Source organism: Puntigrus tetrazona, chromosome 11, assembly GCF_018831695.1.
Source record: "Puntigrus tetrazona isolate hp1 chromosome 11, ASM1883169v1, whole genome shotgun sequence".
Taxonomy (NCBI): domain Eukaryota; kingdom Metazoa; phylum Chordata; class Actinopteri; order Cypriniformes; family Cyprinidae; genus Puntigrus; species Puntigrus tetrazona.
Window position 1 is genome coordinate 21,829,382 of NC_056709.1, and position 19,650 is coordinate 21,849,031.

The 19,650-nt window shown below is 35.6% G+C and overlaps 1 protein-coding gene across 3 annotated transcripts in view; it reads left to right on the plus strand.

Moving 5' to 3' along the window:
- Positions 1-19,650, plus strand: part of fbln2 (fibulin 2) — a 43,627-nt gene that overhangs the window by 15,690 nt on the left and 8,287 nt on the right. For 2 of the 3 annotated variants that reach the window (XM_043252875.1, XM_043252876.1), the window contains exons 3-10: positions 1,290-1,392; positions 2,287-2,413; positions 4,402-4,591; positions 8,505-8,711; positions 10,484-10,594; positions 11,976-12,077; positions 13,808-13,948; positions 17,321-17,455. In XM_043252875.1, coding sequence (XP_043108810.1) covers positions 1,290-1,392; positions 2,287-2,413; positions 4,402-4,591; positions 8,505-8,711; positions 10,484-10,594; positions 11,976-12,077; positions 13,808-13,948; positions 17,321-17,455 — 1,116 coding nt within the window. The remainder of the gene's footprint in view (positions 1-1,289; positions 1,393-2,286; positions 2,414-4,401; positions 4,592-8,504; positions 8,712-10,483; positions 10,595-11,975; positions 12,078-13,807; positions 13,949-17,320; positions 17,456-19,650) is intronic. The other variant, XM_043252877.1, reaches the window with a different exon arrangement.

Sequence of the window (19,650 nt, forward strand, 5' to 3'; positions counted from 1 at the left end):
GACACAGATTGCGCATTTGACTGAATTAGTATGTTTTAGTTGCTCGTGAAAGCAAATCAGACCTTCCACTCTGTTTACGCCAATGTCTGTCCGCTGATTACCTATAAATAGCTTAGGGGGCTTATTGTTTCCAAGATATTTAGTACAGATGGAAGTTTATCACAAAGTTCAAAAAGTCACCTGGAACAGCCTCTTGTGACCCCTGTCAAGCATTCCAGGAATCCCAGGGCGCTCTGGGCCTCATGTCAATGCTCAAACATTTTACAATCAGATCTTCTCCAAGTAGATTCATAGATTGTGAATGTGTCTGCTCATAGAGGAGATAGTGGGCTATTTGTCACAACTACCTTGAGAGAATAGATCTTAGAGTGTATTTGTTTAAATTAAAACTTGGCTAAAAGTCAGTTTGTATATAAACACATACATTAAAGCAAGAACGAGGCATGTCTGTTTTAACTCGGTTGTTCTAACTGGGTTTTTCTTAAAATAAAACTAATAAAACATAATAAATTATATGTGTGTGTGTGTGTCAGTGTGAGGTTATGCTGAATATTAGCTAATATTGCTATGAAGGGGCTTTAAGACTCACACCTGAGCAAGTTTTTTTTATTACCCTCATATGGTCTGATAGGAAATAACCTCTGTCAGACTTGTACTTAAGGTTATCAAGTCCTATACTCTCTGCACTTGTAGAAGTAACGGGATTTAATCATATAAAATTAATTTAGCTGATTCTCAGCATGTCTGATAAGAAAAGTATTTTTGACTACATTTATATGGTTTTCATCCGTCACTCTAGCGAGCTGATTTTTTTTTCATTCGCACTGAGTGATGAATAATTCAAAATGTCAAGTGTTGAAATGAGTCATTACTAAATTCTTGTTTCTTTGTATCGCAATTTATTGAAAAGATCAGGCGGATATGCTTCTCGAACTCGCTTTCAATAGCTGGCTTTTTGAAATTGGTGCTTTTTAAAGTCAAATATTTGAAGGCTGACTTAATCTCGCCTATGATGATGCACATACCATGACTGTGTCCCATCCACTTTGAGTCAGTCGCTCTTCTTTCATTTATACAATAGCTGCAGTTACATATTTTATGCTTTTTCTATGGATCCAAGTTGGACTTCACGTCTGGCTCACCTCTGGGGCTCTATTATCGCTAAATTTCGTGTCTGCCTGTCTACCCTTTTCTTGTCAGAAAAGCTTTCACTGTAAACGCTCTGTTCTTTTGGCTGGTTTATGTGTGATAAAGTGATGTGTGAGATGTTTGTCTTCTTTCACCTCCAGGACTGGTGGAGAGCTGTTGTGTGGCCGGGCAGAAATGGGCAGAAGACAACCAGCACTGTAACCGTATGCCTGTCAAAACAGAAGACCTCAACTCTGTGTGTGGGTTAGTTTGCTGACCAATTCTATGCCTTGGTTATGCTCCACAGTAAACCACAGAATCTGTTTTCATTTGCCGTTGTATGTCCCCTGACCACTAAAGTACACGTTGGTGACCTCAAAACCACCGATCAAAAAAATGAAAGGGATAATTCACCCCAAAATTAAAATACTGTCATCATTTACTCAGCCTCCACGTGTTCCAAACCTGTATGAGTTTTTTTTGCTTTATTCAACACAAAAGAAACTATTTTGAAGAGTGTTGGTAACCTAACAGCTGCTGGTGACTTCTGATGTCTATAACTGTTTGGTTACCTACATTCTTCAAAATATCTCCTCTTGTGCTCAACAGAAGAGTAAATGATGATGTGAGTAAATGAAAAAAAGAATTAGCATTTTGGCTTCTTTAAATAGTAAGTCTAGCAATAAGCTAGAATATTTATTAGCTATTTATTTAGTGGCTATCTATTCTTTAAAAAATACATTTTTGCTTTTTGCTTAACTGGCTATTATAAAAGAATTACTATAAAAAATATTATCTGTCGTTGGAATTAGAAATAATAGTTGTAAATATAATATAATATAATGCAATATATACATCACTGTTTAAAAATTTGAGGTTGGTAAGATTTTGTTGAAACATTTTTATGTTCACAGATGCAGAAAATGAAGCAAGCAGCAACTGCTTTCAGTAATATCAAAAATAAAAACAGGAATATTATTACAATTTAAAAAATAGTACTTAACTGCGCAAATTAGCATAAAAACTTTACACATTTGCACTCTTTTTGCTTCCTCCTGGGGTCTTCTGCTCTAAATAACGATAAGCGCATCTGACAAGACAGCCTTAGTTTTAGTATCAGGTATTAAATTCTGTTAAAAATGTCTGCTTTTTTTCAAGTGTTGTCCAGAAGCAGTGCTGCTCAGGTGCTCTGAGAGACAGCAGGTGTCAGGCTGGCATGAGTGCAGCAAAGGCCGGACAAGCCTGTGAGGGAAGCAGCCCGCTCTGCGCAGAAGATTATCAAACGGTAAGGTCTTAAATAGTGGCACCAAACAAACTAATGACTGTTTATAACAGCCTACAGAGACCACAAAATAATGACAGAATAGACTGATGGTGTATATTCTCTGTGGGAGTCTGCATGTTTGGAAACAGACATTATTTTGGCAATTCAAAATTGCTTACTGAATACTATCTGGTCGTGTGAACGGATGAATATTACATGTCTAGGAAAAAAACCTAAACACTTTTTCTTAACAAACTTTGAGCACAAAAACAAGCAAAACATTTGTTCTTTATATATATTTCTTTTTTTACCTCCCACGATAAGATTGTATTAATCCTTATAATTACCGTTCACTATCACACACAGTTTGGGATCTTATCAATTTTTCTTCAAAACACTTCATTTTAGCTTCATATACCATGTATATTACCAGAATATTAGCCATTTATTAGTAGTAATTAATCACATATTAATGCCTTATTTTACATGATCTTGTTATTCTAGATAATCCTGCCTAATTTCTAAACTTCACCACTACCTTACTAACTATTAATACTGAGCAAATTATGAATTTATAAAAGTTGTAGTTAATAGAATTTTTTTCCCTATTCTAAACTGTTACCAAATTCTCTTATGATCAACAAAGTATTTATATGATCAAAAATAAAAACTAAAATATTGTGAAATATGATAATTTAATTAATTCTTTTAAAATATATTTTATTCATAAAATGTATTTTTTCTGTCATGGCAAAGCAGCAGCTATTACTCTAGTCTTCAGTGTCAAATGATCCTCATCTTTATCAATGTTATTAAAAGTTGAAAACAGTTCAGCTAATAAAATGTATTTAAAATAAATGTAAAAAAAAATGTTGGATTCCTTGATTAAAAAAAAGAAAAAAAAAAGGTCTTTTTCTTCCTAAACAAATTATTTTTTTTAAATACATAGATGTAACGTTACAATTATCTTTACTGTCACTTTTGATCACTTTATTGGGTCATTGCTGATTTTTAAATGAATTAGTTTTAAATGATTTCAGTATTATTAAATATGTTATTGAAAAAAGGCAACACTTTAGTATAAGGACCAATTTTCAGTAATGATAGTTGCTTAGTAGCACATCTGTTATTAACGTACTGGCTGTTCATTAGTGCTTAAGCACATTTCTAAAAGGTCAGTTCCATTTCTGGATTCTGATTGGTCAGCAGCCGTGCTTCATTCACGGCTATGACCGCTTTACTCAACGGCTGTGTATCACTGAACAACACCCTTAGCAACATAAACAATCAATACATACAACAGTTTTAATGCTTTATTATCATGTAGTTTGTCAAAATTAAATGTCTGTTATTAGTTTAATGAATTATGAGTGACACCTGCTGGCATTATGTTGCATCTTTAATTTTAAGGCCACGCTCTTCCCCGTCTAATAAACACACAGTTAATTTATGCTTGCGCGTGTCTGTTTAAAAAAAGCCTGCAGTTTCCTAAGTGAGAAGGGAATATTACCGTAACTATTAGTTTTTTTTTTCAGGTGTTAATATATACGTTCATGTGTCCATCAGTTTACACTGGTATGAGGCTTGCAAACTGCCGCCACGAATCAGTCCGTTTTATAACTAAAAGATGGAAAGCAGATGTTTTCTAATGCTGTGAGATAAGCAGATGTATGCGTGCATCATATATGGTGTTAAAAATAAATCATACAGCAGATGATAAATTATTCTGCTTCACGTCGTGCAACAACACCCTTCAGCCATGATTTATTCACAACACATCACAGCTTACAGAATGACCATGTACCTAAACTTAACAATGAGCTTTTAATAAGCAGCAAAAATCATAGTTAATGGTTTGTTAGTGTCGAAAATAGAACCTTAAAATGAACTGTGACTCTTTCTCTTTTAGTGCGGAAAGCACTTGTTGCTACGCAGATGAATAGTTTGAGTGCTCGCTGCATGACTGAATGAAAGGCGGTTTTTGAACTCTTTTATGCTGTTTGATGTAGGATTGCTGTAACTGCTGTGCGCTGGGTCTGCGTTTGCGAAGGGAAGGTAAAGGCTGTGAGGCGCATCAGCACCTGAGCTACCCTTGCGGACACGTCTTCCTCACCTGCTGCGAGGACGGAGACGAGGGTCTTGCTCCGCCTACGATCAAGAAAAAACAGAGGCCTCAACCGACCGTTCTTCCTAAGAGAGGTGAAATGCTTGTCTTTTTACAGCAGAATGCATAGTTTGCAGCGTGCAACCTGTAGTTTATGGCTGATTCCCAGTGGCTTGGGTCTGGGGTGAGTGAGAGTTCATATTTTATTTTGACGAACCGATCTAGGCGGGCTGTCGTGCCAAGAAAGCGTTGTGATGGAGACGCACCATATGATGTGAAACCACACAAGAACCTGGAATGTCTTGTTTTGTTTTTTTTTTAACCCAGTGTCCCAGTTATCTCTTCATCCCAATGACTTTTGGGTTTATGTCTTCATATTAACATCAGAGCCTCGGTCGTGATTGTGCTTGTTTGTTTTTAAAGCCTGGATGATATTTGGAAACGTCTGAAGTCTGGCTGCGTCTTGGCGTTTGGTTTCACGTTCAAGTTCGTCACACTGCTGGCCGAGAGGTTGACATTGATGGATCAGAGAGAAGAAAGATGCCCAGAGCTGATTGGTCAGGTGTCACGTTACCGTTCAGAATAACGCACAAAGATGCTGGCAAGCTGGGCTGAATCAGAAGCAGATGGCAAAGCAGGCTGTTGCCTCTCTGCCCGTGCCAGCAAACTTTCCTTCTGTCTCAAATGTTTCAGCTGACTACTTTCACTAATTTTGGCAGGATTTCTGTGGAAACATTGTTTTTTTGGGGGGGATTTCTATTCATCCTGTGAATTATGCTATATGTTTACACTGGGACCTGATATTAGCTTTAGGGATAGACTGCTGCTATTTAAATTAAATTTATTAAAATGAGGTAATGCAATGCAATTGTTTTATTTTAACCTGATTGCATGAAATCAATTTAAATTTGTAAAATAAATGTTGACTTGACTTTATGTATTAGAAATATGTGAATAAAATTCAAGCTTTGGATGTCAAGCTTTATTTATTTATTTTTTATTTATTTGTTTATTCATTCTAAAATTATCAGGTTATTTAACTTAGTACTCTAAATTAACTTTTTAACTTTAACAAATTAACTTAAAAATAAACAATTTTAAAAATGCATTTAAAATGTATAATGGAAATTGTAATATTTGTAATATCTTTTTTTTTTTTTTTTTATAAATGTTTTTAAATATAAAACATGTGTGTTTAAAATTGCCTCCTGTGGAGTTTAATTTAGTACTATAAAAATATTTTATATTATTATATTTAAAATATTTAGTTTGTATTTTTATTTTATTTATTAAATTGTTATGGCATCTAATATTAAAGTATAAAATTAGTATAAAATATATATTTAAAAAAATATGTATAACTTAAAGTCATCCTTAGCAAAAAACTATAATTCTAAATAAAATGCATTGTTTAATATAATTAAGAAAAGGTTTTAATGCTGTCATTTGAAACTTTAGCAGAGAAACATAAGCAGTGCTGGAAAAATTCCATGAATATTTCCCTCATTTTAACTGAATGCATTAAACCTGTTTGTGGCTTACAGCTGAATAAAGTTTTCCAACACTGCCCTGGCTTTTATTAAATCGTCCTGAGAGCACATAGTGCCATATCAGTGTAATGGCAGACGCTCATTGCTCAACTAGCACTCCTGCAGTTATCAGCAAAGCCCCAGTCAATAGACCCAGGTCACTTTTCCTTTGAATGAGCCATAAAACCCAGACTTCACCTCTTGCTTTGTCTCAAGTGGCACATTCCTTTGGCCCAGTGCCTTGCTTCCCCTAAAGAGCCTACCTGATATCCCGAGGCAAGGTGAGATTAGCCGTGGCTGAGTCAGTACACTAGGGCTGACTTATTTCCTTTTCGTGGCGTACACACAGATGATGGAACGCTAAAATAGGCCCAATTAAATTGCCTTCATACAGAGACCCGCAGAGATGCTTTTTCTTTCTCTTTTTAAGGAGACTGTTGCTAACTACGTAAGCCCTCTCGGTTGCATCAAAGGTTTAGGCGATACAAAAACGGTTGAGAGGTAATTATTTCCATGAGGGTTGCTTTCTCAGGCCCCCTGCCACCTCACACCCATAACGTGATTAATTATAGCGGAAATGTTTAATCTCTTTCTCCCTTCATTGCATTTACATTCAGTTAATGACTGTGAGAAATATTTACTTTACACCAGCATGCTGTGTAAGGTGAAGCCGGGCCTGTTTATTATGTTTAGCCAGACGTTAATTGCCAAGTCAGTCGAATGCCTTGCCAAATTGCCGCGCGATGTTGGAAAGCTTGTTCATTAACTCCGTCTATTGTTGTGTGGAATTCGGTGAATGTGGATTTGGGATTGATAAGAGCTGATTGGCAGATGGGCGACACGGAGGGTGTGGCAGGAACAGCTGGCAGATGAAATGACAGATGTTCACTGGCGTATTGCTTTAATATGTATTATGTTTATGTACAAGTAGTCCTTCATTGCCATGTCATTCTGGCTGACATCTGGTTTATCCTTCATCGGAGACACTAGTGGAGTTACGTTATGTATTATTAAATGAATTTATTATTGCAAAAAATTCAGTTGAGAAACAGTACTGACTAATAAGTAATCAGCACAGCAAGATGCATAAAAATTATGCATGATGTGATGCTTTTTAATGTTCATATCTAACACTATTCTCTTAATGCTTGCTAAGAGTAGTAATTCATCCCTCGTAATGTGTTTGTTTCATGAATAAGACCTAATGACTTGAATACATTATATGTATTCAAATATCTAAGTGTAAAAAATGTTTATATATATTATATGTGCTATCAAACTATAAATTGCAATAAATCACATCCAAAATGTAAGTTTTTGTTTACATAGTATATGTGTGTGTATCATGTACATTTATGCATATTTAACTACACACCCATGGATGCACATATTTAAGAAAAATATGTAACATTTATATATTAAATATATTTTATTAAATATAATCTCAATATATACATGCATATATATAATGTAAATAAAATAAAGCAGTTTCATTGTAAAATATTACTGATATTTAAAGAAACTTCTTGCAAATCACCCCCAACCCCACTAAGAAAAAAAAAACCATGAAATAATATCACAGAGAGGACCCCTGTAGACTGTAATGACCGTCTTGCCATTTCAGATGGCATGAATGATAACTATTCAGGCTTTTTGAAGGGAAAACAATCATAGCAGCTGTTGTTGTAGTGTCTTTTTAGACAGAAGTGCTCAGAAATAACTGCTCCAAAGGGCCCTTCAAATCAAATGCTTTCTGTGAGTCAAACCCTGTAAGTCTCTCAAAATAACAGTCAATTTATGCTTTTTATAATACAAGAAGGTTAGTTCAGGTTCACATCAAATGGTAGCACTCCTATAAAAAAATTCTAAATTCTTTTTGCTTGTTTAAATATTAGAATAAGAAATAATGATTAAGGTGTGCATATGTCACGTTGCTGTCACGTTAGTTTATTAAATAAAACCTAAACTATCATTAAATATACATGAAATCACGCATTGCACTACTAGTGTTTTTAATTCACACTTAAAAAATGTTTTTCATTAAATCCGCATTTTAAACATTAAGCCAGTAGTAAAGGTCTTTTTATTTATTTATGTTGCCATTTAAATGATGTACTTCCATTTTGTCATTTCATCAAAACGGAAAGCAGAAAGTTAGCATCGCATCACTTACTTACCACTGAATCCTCTGCAGTGAATGGGTGCCGTCAGAATGATAGTTCAAGAAGCATCTAATAAAATCACAATAATTTGCATTAAAACCAAAAACAGCTTTTCGCTTCACAAGACTTTACTTGTTGGACTGAATTTGTGTTGATCGCTTGTGGATTACTGGATGTTACGAACTCTCATGACGGCACCCATTCACTGCAGAAGATTCACTGGTAAGCAAGTAACATAAGTAATGTAAGTAATCACATGCAATGTGAGTTATACAGCCGTATCGTCCTTTAAAACGACTATCTCTCCTCTTCCTCAGTATCAGACAGTCAGTTTCCGAAGCAAGCGTTGTCAGTTGGGGATGCGGATCCTGCAGCTAATTCACTGGAGGATTTGGAGCATGATGACAGGTGCCAGAGATTCTCAGCGAACTGCCATCACACCTGCGTCAACACTCTTGACTCCTACCTGTGCGCCTGCCACCCTGGATACACACTCCTGCAGGACGGTCGCACCTGTGAGCCAGGTAATATTAGCTCTTCTGTGAGTTCTAATGACTCAGTATACAACAAAAACCCATGTACGTGTTTCTTACTGTATATAGATACAGATTTGTATGTGTTAACCATTTTTATATTAAGGAGTGGCTTATGTTAGCTGCAGGTGTAGTTCAATGAAATATCCTATTGGGATATGCATACAAGTTGTTGAGAACCTGCAGGGTTTATGTTATTCATAGATTTTCACAGCAGACATCTGCTTCTGTATACAACATAACTTATGCGAGTCTCATCTTTATGCACTCAAAACACACACTATCAGTCCTGCATTAAATAGGGGAATTAATCTTAATACCTGCTCAGCATCCTGTTTGTGTGTGTGTGTGTGTGTGTGTGTGTGTTTGTTACTTAGATCTGATCTGGATTCTAAACGACCTCAGAACTCTTTGTGTGCTGTGAGTGCCTTTAGATGCGTGTCTGTACATCGAGTGAAGATTTTTATGATGAGTCATTGAATTAGACGCCCCGAAATATTATTTTTCAAACCTTTGAACTCTAAGGAACCACATGAATAATATTCATTCATTATATACCGTAACACTGATTTTACATAAAGCTGAAATGTAGTAAAATTGCCATCAAACAGTATCCAAAATGCAACTATTTGAAAAGTCCAAGTTAAATCCTTAGATGTACGTATACTAAACTATCCTAATGATTTTTGGTATAAAAGAAAAATCTATAATTTTGACCCATACAATGTATTGTTGGCTATTGCTACAAATCAGTGCTGTCAAACAATAAAAATAAAAATAAAAGTTTTTGTTTACATAATATATACTATTTATAAGTATTATGTATATATACATGCAGTACAAACACATGCATTTATATGTTTAAGAAATATATGCTGTTTGTATATTAAATATATATGTAATAATAAAAATAAATGTATTCTAGTCTATATATTTTTAATGTTTTTAATATATTTTTCATGCATGTGTGTATTTATATAGACATAATAAACAAACACAGTTACATTTATTTTGGATGCGATTAACTGTTTGACAGCACAACTGACTGGTTTTCTGGTCCAGGGTCACATTTTTCATCTGATATTTATATTTTATTTCAGCTTCATTTCAATAAACAAAAATAAGTTTTAGTATTTTGATTTTTTGCAAACTGTAACAACACTGCACGTTATAGTATGTTAAAGAGCCAGGGCTGTCTTGCTAGAGAATGTTGAAAAAAATATCATAAAAGTATGCTGAAATATCTTTATATTCCAAGCCCACAAATAAATAATGTCAAGAGTTCATATTTGGTGATGGGCTCATAGTACTGTCTGCATTTGTTTTGCTAGTTTGTATTTATTTGTCTCGTTTCCTTGGTTATATGACCAAACCCTAACAACACCACGGCATGATGGGATTGTCATGTGTCAATATTGTTTTAGTGTCTCTGGTGACGTGGAAGTGTTGATAGAGACAGCGTTGTGCTGCTCCAGTGTGAAACTTGTCTCATGATCTCATGTCAGGAATGAAGTAATGACACACCACAAGTAAATTCTCTCCAGCAACCTTCAGCTGACTTTAGGAATGGTAGGAATTCTGATGACAAGATATATGTTGGCAAATGTCACAAATCAAAGCACTTTCCGTTATTTCTCATCTGGTCATGATTAAATGTTGGAGAGAAACTCTCCATCATGTGCAGTTTCTCTACCAAAAATACCATCTGACAGGATACAGAATGAAAAAGAATGACTCGCTGCTTTCTTTTGCTTTTTTCACAGAGAGCAAGGAGGAAGACAACAGAGTTAGTGAGGAAGACAGGTTGATAACTGTGCCTCCACCAAGCCAAGAAACTACTACTCAAAACTTGGTCTTACAGAACCCATGCGCTGGTATGTGGTATACAGTTTAGCGGCGCATTATCCACTCTCCTCAGGAAATAAAAGCACTTTTAGGCCCTATTTACTGCTGGTGTTTGGCTGATCCGAAGTGGACACTAAATACAGTTGTGAATGGGCTGTTAAACACACACACACACACACACACACACACACACACACACACACACACATATATATATATATATATATATATATATATATATATATATATATATATATATATATATATATATATATATATTTAAAAATATCCTTTTTATAGTTGAGTATTGGTGCAAGATATATAAAAATATGTATAAAAATACTGATCTTTTTTTTCTTAGCTTCATTCTTAAAGGAAAAAAAAATATGGAAATGTTTTGTGGTTGGCAGAACTCAGAATCCTCTATTTGAAATAAAGTGGTTTTTGATCAGTAGCCAGTCTGTTAGTCACGTCTTGGCATAATGGATTGTTTTGATGTGCGCATAAAATTATTCCTTCAATTGTCAAGAGACTGACACAATATTTCAATGATCTGTAAAATTCTGGCACCATGACAGAGTGCTAGATTCCAGATCATGTACTGTAGCCTCACAGGTACTGTATGGTTGATCTGATGTTCTGCACTACATATGTTATCTTAATTGAAACATGCTTAACAGAGGAGAAAAAAAGTCTTCATTTCCTCCTCATTCAGCAGGCCATCCAGAAGATATAGTACTTTACAAGATAAGTCCTTACGCCACAAGGTTTAATGTATATCTGGTTTGGGATTGATGGTAGACATTTAAGGACTTAAGCATTTACTGGAAGTCTGTTCTGGGCCACTGTCGTGTTTCTGGAGGATCAATCAGTGCGATGATCTGGATGTATCTGGGTGACTCATTAAGTCATGCTGATTACAGTTGAATTTTTAACTAAATCTGTTAGGGCCGTACAGAAGGCGAGATATCTGGGCTCTTGCTCCTATGATTAAACTAAAAGTAAAACCATAAAAAGTAATAAATGTACACTGAACAAAACCTGAGAGAAACGCAACAAAATCATGTACATTTAAAGAACAAAATATAAACAGAAATGTAAAATATAAAAACAAAACTAATGTTAAATACTATCCTAAAATATAATTGTATATCAAATGTTTTTTTATGCTTTTTTCATAACTGACCACTCTCTCACACATCCTGGAAAAAATAACTAAATTGCATTGCCACCCATTTCTTTTCAGATTAGAGGTATCAATCATTTCCGTAGCACAAAATTATGCAACTTTTAATAATTGGGCTTAGGGGGTTGTTGAAAACATATAATTTTAAATTTGAATAATAATAATAATAATAACAGGGAAAACTGTGAATAAATGTAAAAACTGAATTTTGTTATGGTCTTCAGGTAATGGGCCTTGCTCTCAGCAGTGTTCTGTGGTTAGAGGACTGGCCCAATGTTCCTGTTACCCAGGATTCTCTCTGATGGCTGACGGACACACCTGTGAAGGTAAAGTACTCTAAATTGGTCCAAAAGCACACATAGACAACTTCTCCCCAACACAGCTGTCAGAAAACACTGATAAAACTGTCATACCACACTAACCAATCCCTTTTTGGATTGAATCACTCATGTATAGCAGTTATACCCAAAGGATTATGACAAGAGATTTTTCATGGCCTGAACATCACAGTCTTACCTGAGGATTTGCTTCCTTCAGCTTCACTGATCCACGACCAATTACTCTCCTTCAGCCCATACTACAATAATAAACAGTGACCTCAGCCCCGGGTTTGACAGCTCCACTCTCTCACAATACATCTTCCTGTCTGATCTGACACTTTTACCACATGTTTATTTACAGTACTGATAGCGTTGCAGGTGATATATATTTCAAGGTCTTTTCGTGCAAGGTGCTAATAAAATTGCCATGCACAGCTGTTACTAGAAACCAGATCAGATTCATTGCTTGTACAGTATACAGTACACAGTGCTATATACTGTAAATATGTGTGCGTGTGTGTGTGTAGAGAGAGAGAATACAGTAAAAAACAGTTTATGTAACAATTAAATACAATAAAACACATAATTAAATGCAGCTTAGAAACAGTCACTAAAATAAGTCTTTTTTACTGTAAAATATGAAATATAGTGTTATGATAAATACATTTTGATTAATAACTTTTTATGGATTAATTACGTTTTCAGTTACCTTTCTATGATTTTCCCCGCTATGACTTTATAAATTCCAGTGAGGATATTAAAATGTGACCCGGGTTAATGTCATTAAATGAGTTGTCAGTTGTGATCAATATTAGCTGTATATCACGTGACATAAAAGGCTGTTTATGTTGCACTGTCTGCTTGGCCTTTACTCAAGCTCTCACTGGAATCATATTCGGCAGCAGTCGTAAAGAACAGAAAAAATAGCAAATGCAGAAGCAACAACTAGCCTAATATTGAATTACTGTGATGTTGGACAATAATTAATACTGTTTATTTGACTAAAATGTGAACTGCCTAATGGCACAACATGAATGTCAAATTGTACTTCATGTTCACCTTGATTCAGGAGACATTAACTATAAATCAGGGGAAATTTCTGCACGTGAGAACTGTTTAAAGGGATGATATAATCGAAATGGCTTCAGCTGAGAGGGCAGTTTTCACTGCCGATTTATCTCTGCATTTCAAGAGTTTATTTCTCTCTCTCTCTTTCCGTGTCTCTCCGTCAAAGCGTTCCCATATGCTGAATGCGGGTGGGCAGAGACCTTGATTTCATTTTGGCAGTAACAAACTCAAGCTTGACTGGCTTTGCCTGAGCCAAAGACTTAAGTCACACTCTACAGGAAACTGAATGGATTTTTTGTAATGAAATGTTTTAGTGTTAACTTTTTTACACTTCCAGATGCACGTTCAAAATACGAGACTGCCTATGTATATCCTCCCCAGAGTTTCTCTATAGCATCTGTTCCTCTTCATAAGCCGTATTCACGTGGTAAACATTAAGCGTTACAGAATCATAAAGCCAGACATGCATGCGATTTCACCAGAAAGAAAACCAACTTCATACAACAATAAAATGGTTGATTAATTGAGTGCAAACCTCACTGTAAGAAACAAAACGTTATCTGATCTCACACCTCATAAAATGCTAATACGACTTTATGATGGTGGAGGTGGCGTGGATGTGTTATGTGTGTGTTCTTCCTTCAACTAAACTGTTATGTGTATCATAGATGTGAATGAGTGCACGAGCGGCAGACACAATTGCTCTCGGGACGAGGTGTGTGTGAACCGGGAGGGCTCCTACCAGTGTGTGCTGCTCAATGAGATGTGCGATGAGGGCTTTATTCACAACCAGAATAGAGATTGTGTGGGTAAGAGGTTTCAAATGGCACCGTGGGACCGTTTCTGCTCGCTGTCGGGGCATGTTTGTCCAGCGCTTGCCCAGATAAACACTCACTAATACACAAGAAGAAAATACAAAAGCTCGTCGGCATGCTCTTACAACTAGCTCACATGCATAAGGTTGCATTATGGGTATTATGTTTCCTCGGATTTCTCACCAGAAGCTGTGGGGCCCTGCTGAATTTGTGTTGCCTCCCTCCAGACGTAACCAAAACATAGCAGGCATTAGTGGTTAAGCATACACAAATGCCTCAATCTATTTCAGTTTGATTCTTGAGGTGGTTCATGGGAGTCTTGGATGAGCCCCTAAACAAAATAAGGAGTTTATTTATGGCGTTGTTAGATTCAGAATTATTGATAATAATAATGAGCAAGCGTGTTAAAAATGTGCTCTTCAAGTAACAGTGCTCCAAAAATAAAAGATCTGTCATATTTAGTCACTGTGTATGACTACTCTTTTATTTGTTATGCATTATTATTAGAGGTGTAATTTATTATAGTCTATTGTTTAATATTCGAATGCATTTGTAATTAATTGATTTATAATTTATATATAATATTATTTGTTACTTCTCAGTACTTATATAATAAAAATAAGCTAATATGTGTGCATGTCCATAGTTTTAGTATTATTTATATCATATTATAATATTTATTGACGCTAGCTTTATCAGCTACATTAGTATTTATTACAATTAGCTCTATTTTTTAATTTTCAGTTTTTGTTTCAAATTGTTTATGCTTTAGTAATTAAATTTTAGTATCTTTTCTTTTTCCTTTTCATTTTTTTAGCTTTTTTTAATTTCAATTTAAATACTTAGATTTAATTGTATTTATTTCAGTTAATTACCAGTATTTTCATCCAATATTTATATTTTACATTTAAATGTTTTTTATCCAAAGTGAACAAAAGCAATTTTTTTAATTAACAAAAATGTGACCCTGGACCACAAAACCACATAAGGGTAATTTTTTTAAATTAGGATCTGAATAAATAAGCTTTCCATTGATGTATGGATACAGCTATTTTAAATCAGGAATCTGAGGGTGCAAACAAATCTAAATATTGAGAAAATCGCAGTGCATATTACTAATCAAAAATTGTGTTTTGATAAGTTTTGATACAAAAAATCTTCACGGAACATGCTATTTGCTTAATAACCCTAATGCTTTTTGGCATAAAGAAAAATCTATAGTTTTAACCCATATAATATATTGTTGGCTACCGCTACAAATAGTTTTAATAGTTTTAGTTAACAACACTGACTCATGAATAAAGACTCATGAATCCAAGCTTGCAATCATCTTGGGCGCTCATCATCATCCTCGCATCTTAACCCCTATCAATCTCGCCAGCACCACTGATGTAAAAATAATGTTGACAGACTATAATCCTGATAGCTTGCACTTCAGTCACATTCATTTGCAATAGCACTAACCCACTCCCCCACTCCCTTTTGCCTCCAGTCTACAGAAATGCATTATTCATCCCATACATATCCTCTAATGCATTTCAGAGCACCACATTTTGGCAATTCACCATATTGTTATGATAAAGCAAATTTTTAGAATAAGTGTCACTGCTCGTATATGTTGATGAGGCAGCTTGTTGACACTTCTGTGCTGGATCTGCAACAGAGTTTAAGAGGGTGTCAGAGATGCTTTCTGTGTGACTTCTGGGGCTAAATATTGTGCACATGTAATCAGGAACCTTTAAAAAACACTCACAGAGATCTCACAGTGGTGTCACTTAGCTGGCCATTCACCTTTAAAGTGAATGTCAACTCAAAAATGAAAATTTTGTCAACGTTGTGTAACATAATAAAGAGAAAAACAGAAAGATATTTCTCAAAATATTCTACTTATGTAGCACAGGGGGAAAAATCAGACAGGTTTGGAATGACATACTGTAAGGGTGAATGTAAATGATGACGTGGTAATTTTACTGAAAAAAAAAATTATAAATGGATTAACACTGCATTGTAATGTTACTGTAAAAAAAAAAAAAATATATAAGTGTATATATAATTTACTGTTTAGACTTGAACAAGAACACACATTAAAATAAAACTATTTATTTGTAAAAAATATGTGCCACCTAATACTCTACAGTAAAAACGGTAAATACATTTCCAGAAATCATTATGTGTAAATAGTTTATTAAAAACATGTTTTAATTGTTTTATTTTTATTTCTGGCAGTGCAGCTGACATTCACTGTAACAGCATATTTTTACAGTGAATTATTAAAAATGCCCAGAATGAGAGGAAATGAATGCAAAATTAAACAGAGGACTTTTAGTAGTCCCAGTTGGCCTCGGAAACCTGAGTTTTCTTTGAGGTTGGGATATTCAGAGGGGGGGTTCAAGGCCATGTACCTTTCAACTTGTTTTAGACTACAACACAATTGCAGCATTAAATATTTTGAAATTACTTCAGCCTGAACTACTTCTAGCATTTGCATACTATCTATATGTATATATATATATATATATATATATATATATATATATATATATATATATATATATATATATATATATATAGAGAGAGAGAGAGAGAGAATTGCAGCTGCCTTACAGTGATTATTATTGTGTGGTCAATAATAGTGACACAATGTGTGGTCACTGTCATTACAACAACGAAGTGGCTCTGATATACTGCACATAAAACACTTTTTAGAAACATGTTTTGTTTCATCCTGGAAGTCCAAAAATGTGTATCCCCAAAACTTTGAAGCATTCAAATTCATTGTTCTCTCAATGGTGTTGCCAGCTGCTGTGTAGAACAGAAAAGGTAGTAATAGCATGTGCTCTTTTTTTCTCATCGGTCCTAATGTGGCCAGGAGAAAGCACAAACATTTCCAGCCGGTCCCCTGAAATTATTTACTCTGGCAATAACATGACAGATTGAATCCTTTTCTTGGCCCACAAATCAGCCATTGTCTAAGCTTCAAGTAATTATTTTCTCCTCTGTCTAGCCCGCTCTCGCTTTCCAATCTTGTTTAGATTTTTTTCAACATAGTCCAGAGTTATTGCCTTTAATAAATCTGGCCAACCGAAGATCTTGACAGTTCGCCACAGCGCCAGAACTAAAGAATGTGAAGTAAAATGCCTTATGTGTGCCGCGACTACTGGAAACACACAAAGGGCTCTGCCAGGTTTTTTTTTTTTTCACGCTGCTGTCTCACCTGCTTGCTTCTCCATCAGCTCCGTCAGCTATAGCTTCATCATTCCAGGCTTTTGTGGATGAAGTGCAACTCTCCATTTGCGTCTCTGGCGCTGTGTGAGGATTTTACATTTTTGGATCTCAGGAAAATAACGGTGTGCTTTTGCTTTGCAGATGTGAACGAGTGTGTGACGAACACGCACACCTGCCAGGCCGACCAGCGCTGCGTCAACACGGTAGGAGGGTTTATGTGCGAGAGGCAAATCTTATGTTCGAGCGGTTACCAGCTGAGGAATGGAGTATGTGAAGGTGGGTACAATATCAACAAACGCTCGCATGTACACACACGTATTCCAAATTTACCTAAGATTTTCCGGATTGTAATTAATGACTTTTTTAATATTTTATGGAATAGAAGAAAATTAACCTATTTTAAAATGTTCATTATTACATTCGGCAGCGAAACGCCTCAGTCGATTAGGAGCCATTCTTGTCTCACACGGACAAGAAGCTGAGAATTGCTTGATTTGAAAAAATATTATTTAAAGAGATAAAAAAAAATTCCACTGGGTGGATTTATAGGTTGGTTGTGTACGCTGCCAACACACAGTTATATAGCAAAAGAGAGTTTTGCATCCGATAACCCTTTTAATTTCGCTAAAAGTCCACAGAGCATTGTTTTATTAATTAAAATATGCTGAGAGTTACATCTATGTGAACTTTGCTTTTACATGAGATCAAATCAGCAGAAACATGGCAGCAGTCCAACTCTCCCCCAGCTATTGGAGCTATCCGCTGTTGCATATGGACAAAATCAATAACAAACGGTCCTCCTCCTTTGTCAGGGTCCTCTAACCCACACTGCTTCAGAGATCCCAGACCAGTGTCTTCATCATCTAAACACACCACCGTTACCGCTGTAGAGAAGACCCAGAAACCGTGCGTCAATCTGTGCAGTAAAATGCGAATTTTGCAGGCCTTCGCAGTTCGAAAGAAGCCACAGCTGACTGCCTCGGGCTTTTGCTCGCGAACATCTAAAGCACCCCGCACTCTGTTTTTACACAAAGCAGATGCCTAGACACATCTAACCATTGCCTTTGAACGGGGAAAACTTTGCAAGAGTCTCTGATTCTTGTCAGGACTTGGCCTGGTGCATGCTAATAAGTGTGGAGGGATTATAATCATAATAAGTGACAGAATGGGAATAGTGGATTTTAACTAATTGCAGACTTTGCAGTGTTGAAAATTCATGCTCTGCTGCTATAGTGCAGATGTAGGATTTGGAGAGAAAACCTGAGATTAAGGGCTCACTAATAGTCATAAGTGGGTTTCATGTTGCTTAGATCATGGTGCTAGGAAATCATATTTCACCTGAATTTCGAATATAATGCAAGGAAAATGGTGTGCTGAACAATATCTAGAAACATATTTGTAGTCTTTTACACGAGCTGTATGCTAAAGCAACATATGACAGTCTGATAAACAAACAATGAACTGGCTCAGTGCAGTGTGATTTATGAACAAACGATTTATTTGAATTGCTTCTTTTTAGTGAACCATAAACACAGCGCACAACCATTTTCTGATTTCTGTACGAATCACTCTTATGTGCTCGCAGACATGATCAAACATATACTGTGTGACCAGTACAGTTGATTCATAAACAAAAAAACTCCATACAGCATGGTCAGTGGATAAACGAACGTCTCATTTTGAGCTGATTCTTTTTGGTGAATCAAAAAATCTAGGTAACCACGACCCTGACTCCAAAACAAGTCACTCTTATGACATAGATCTTTTTATTGAATCAAAATATACAGTGACTCTTTATGAGCTGACTCTTTTTCTGAATCAAAACATCTGCACGATCATGTTCTGATTCCCAAACAAATTGCTCTTGTGAGCTGGTCATACAGCATGACCAGTGCGTTCCAGTTCACAAACAAATGAATCATTATTAGCCAGTTCTTTTTAGTGAATCAAAAACACACACCATAACCAGTGCAATGTGATTCATGAACAAATCGGTCTTATAAGCCGATTAATTTTTATGAAACTATGAATTTTTCAGAAGATGGTCATTTCCGAATTAATCACTGCTGTGATTCTTATGGTTATTTTAACGACTAGTTGAAAAAGTCAAGATACGCGTTTGAATCCTTCTTTGCATGCTTTGAATCATTTGCTGGAGCTGGAGGTTATTGTTGCGTTCAGTCATGTCTGTATCAAAATGAAGAAAGTTTTATGTCAGTACCATTAGCAATTTGCAAAATACAAAATCATTTAGTTTTTACTTTTAATAGCATGCAATTGTTGTGGATGAATGAGAAGAAACTCGGGTTTGATCCTGTGAGATCATCTGCCTTGAAGTGTGAGCATGCTTTCCCGGCCTGTTATTGAGCCACAGTGCCACCTACTGTGAAGTTCTAACTTGTAATTGAGTACTGTTGTGATCTCTGTCCAAACCCATCTCCTCCATCAGATGTCTCGGGTGAGCCTCGTCT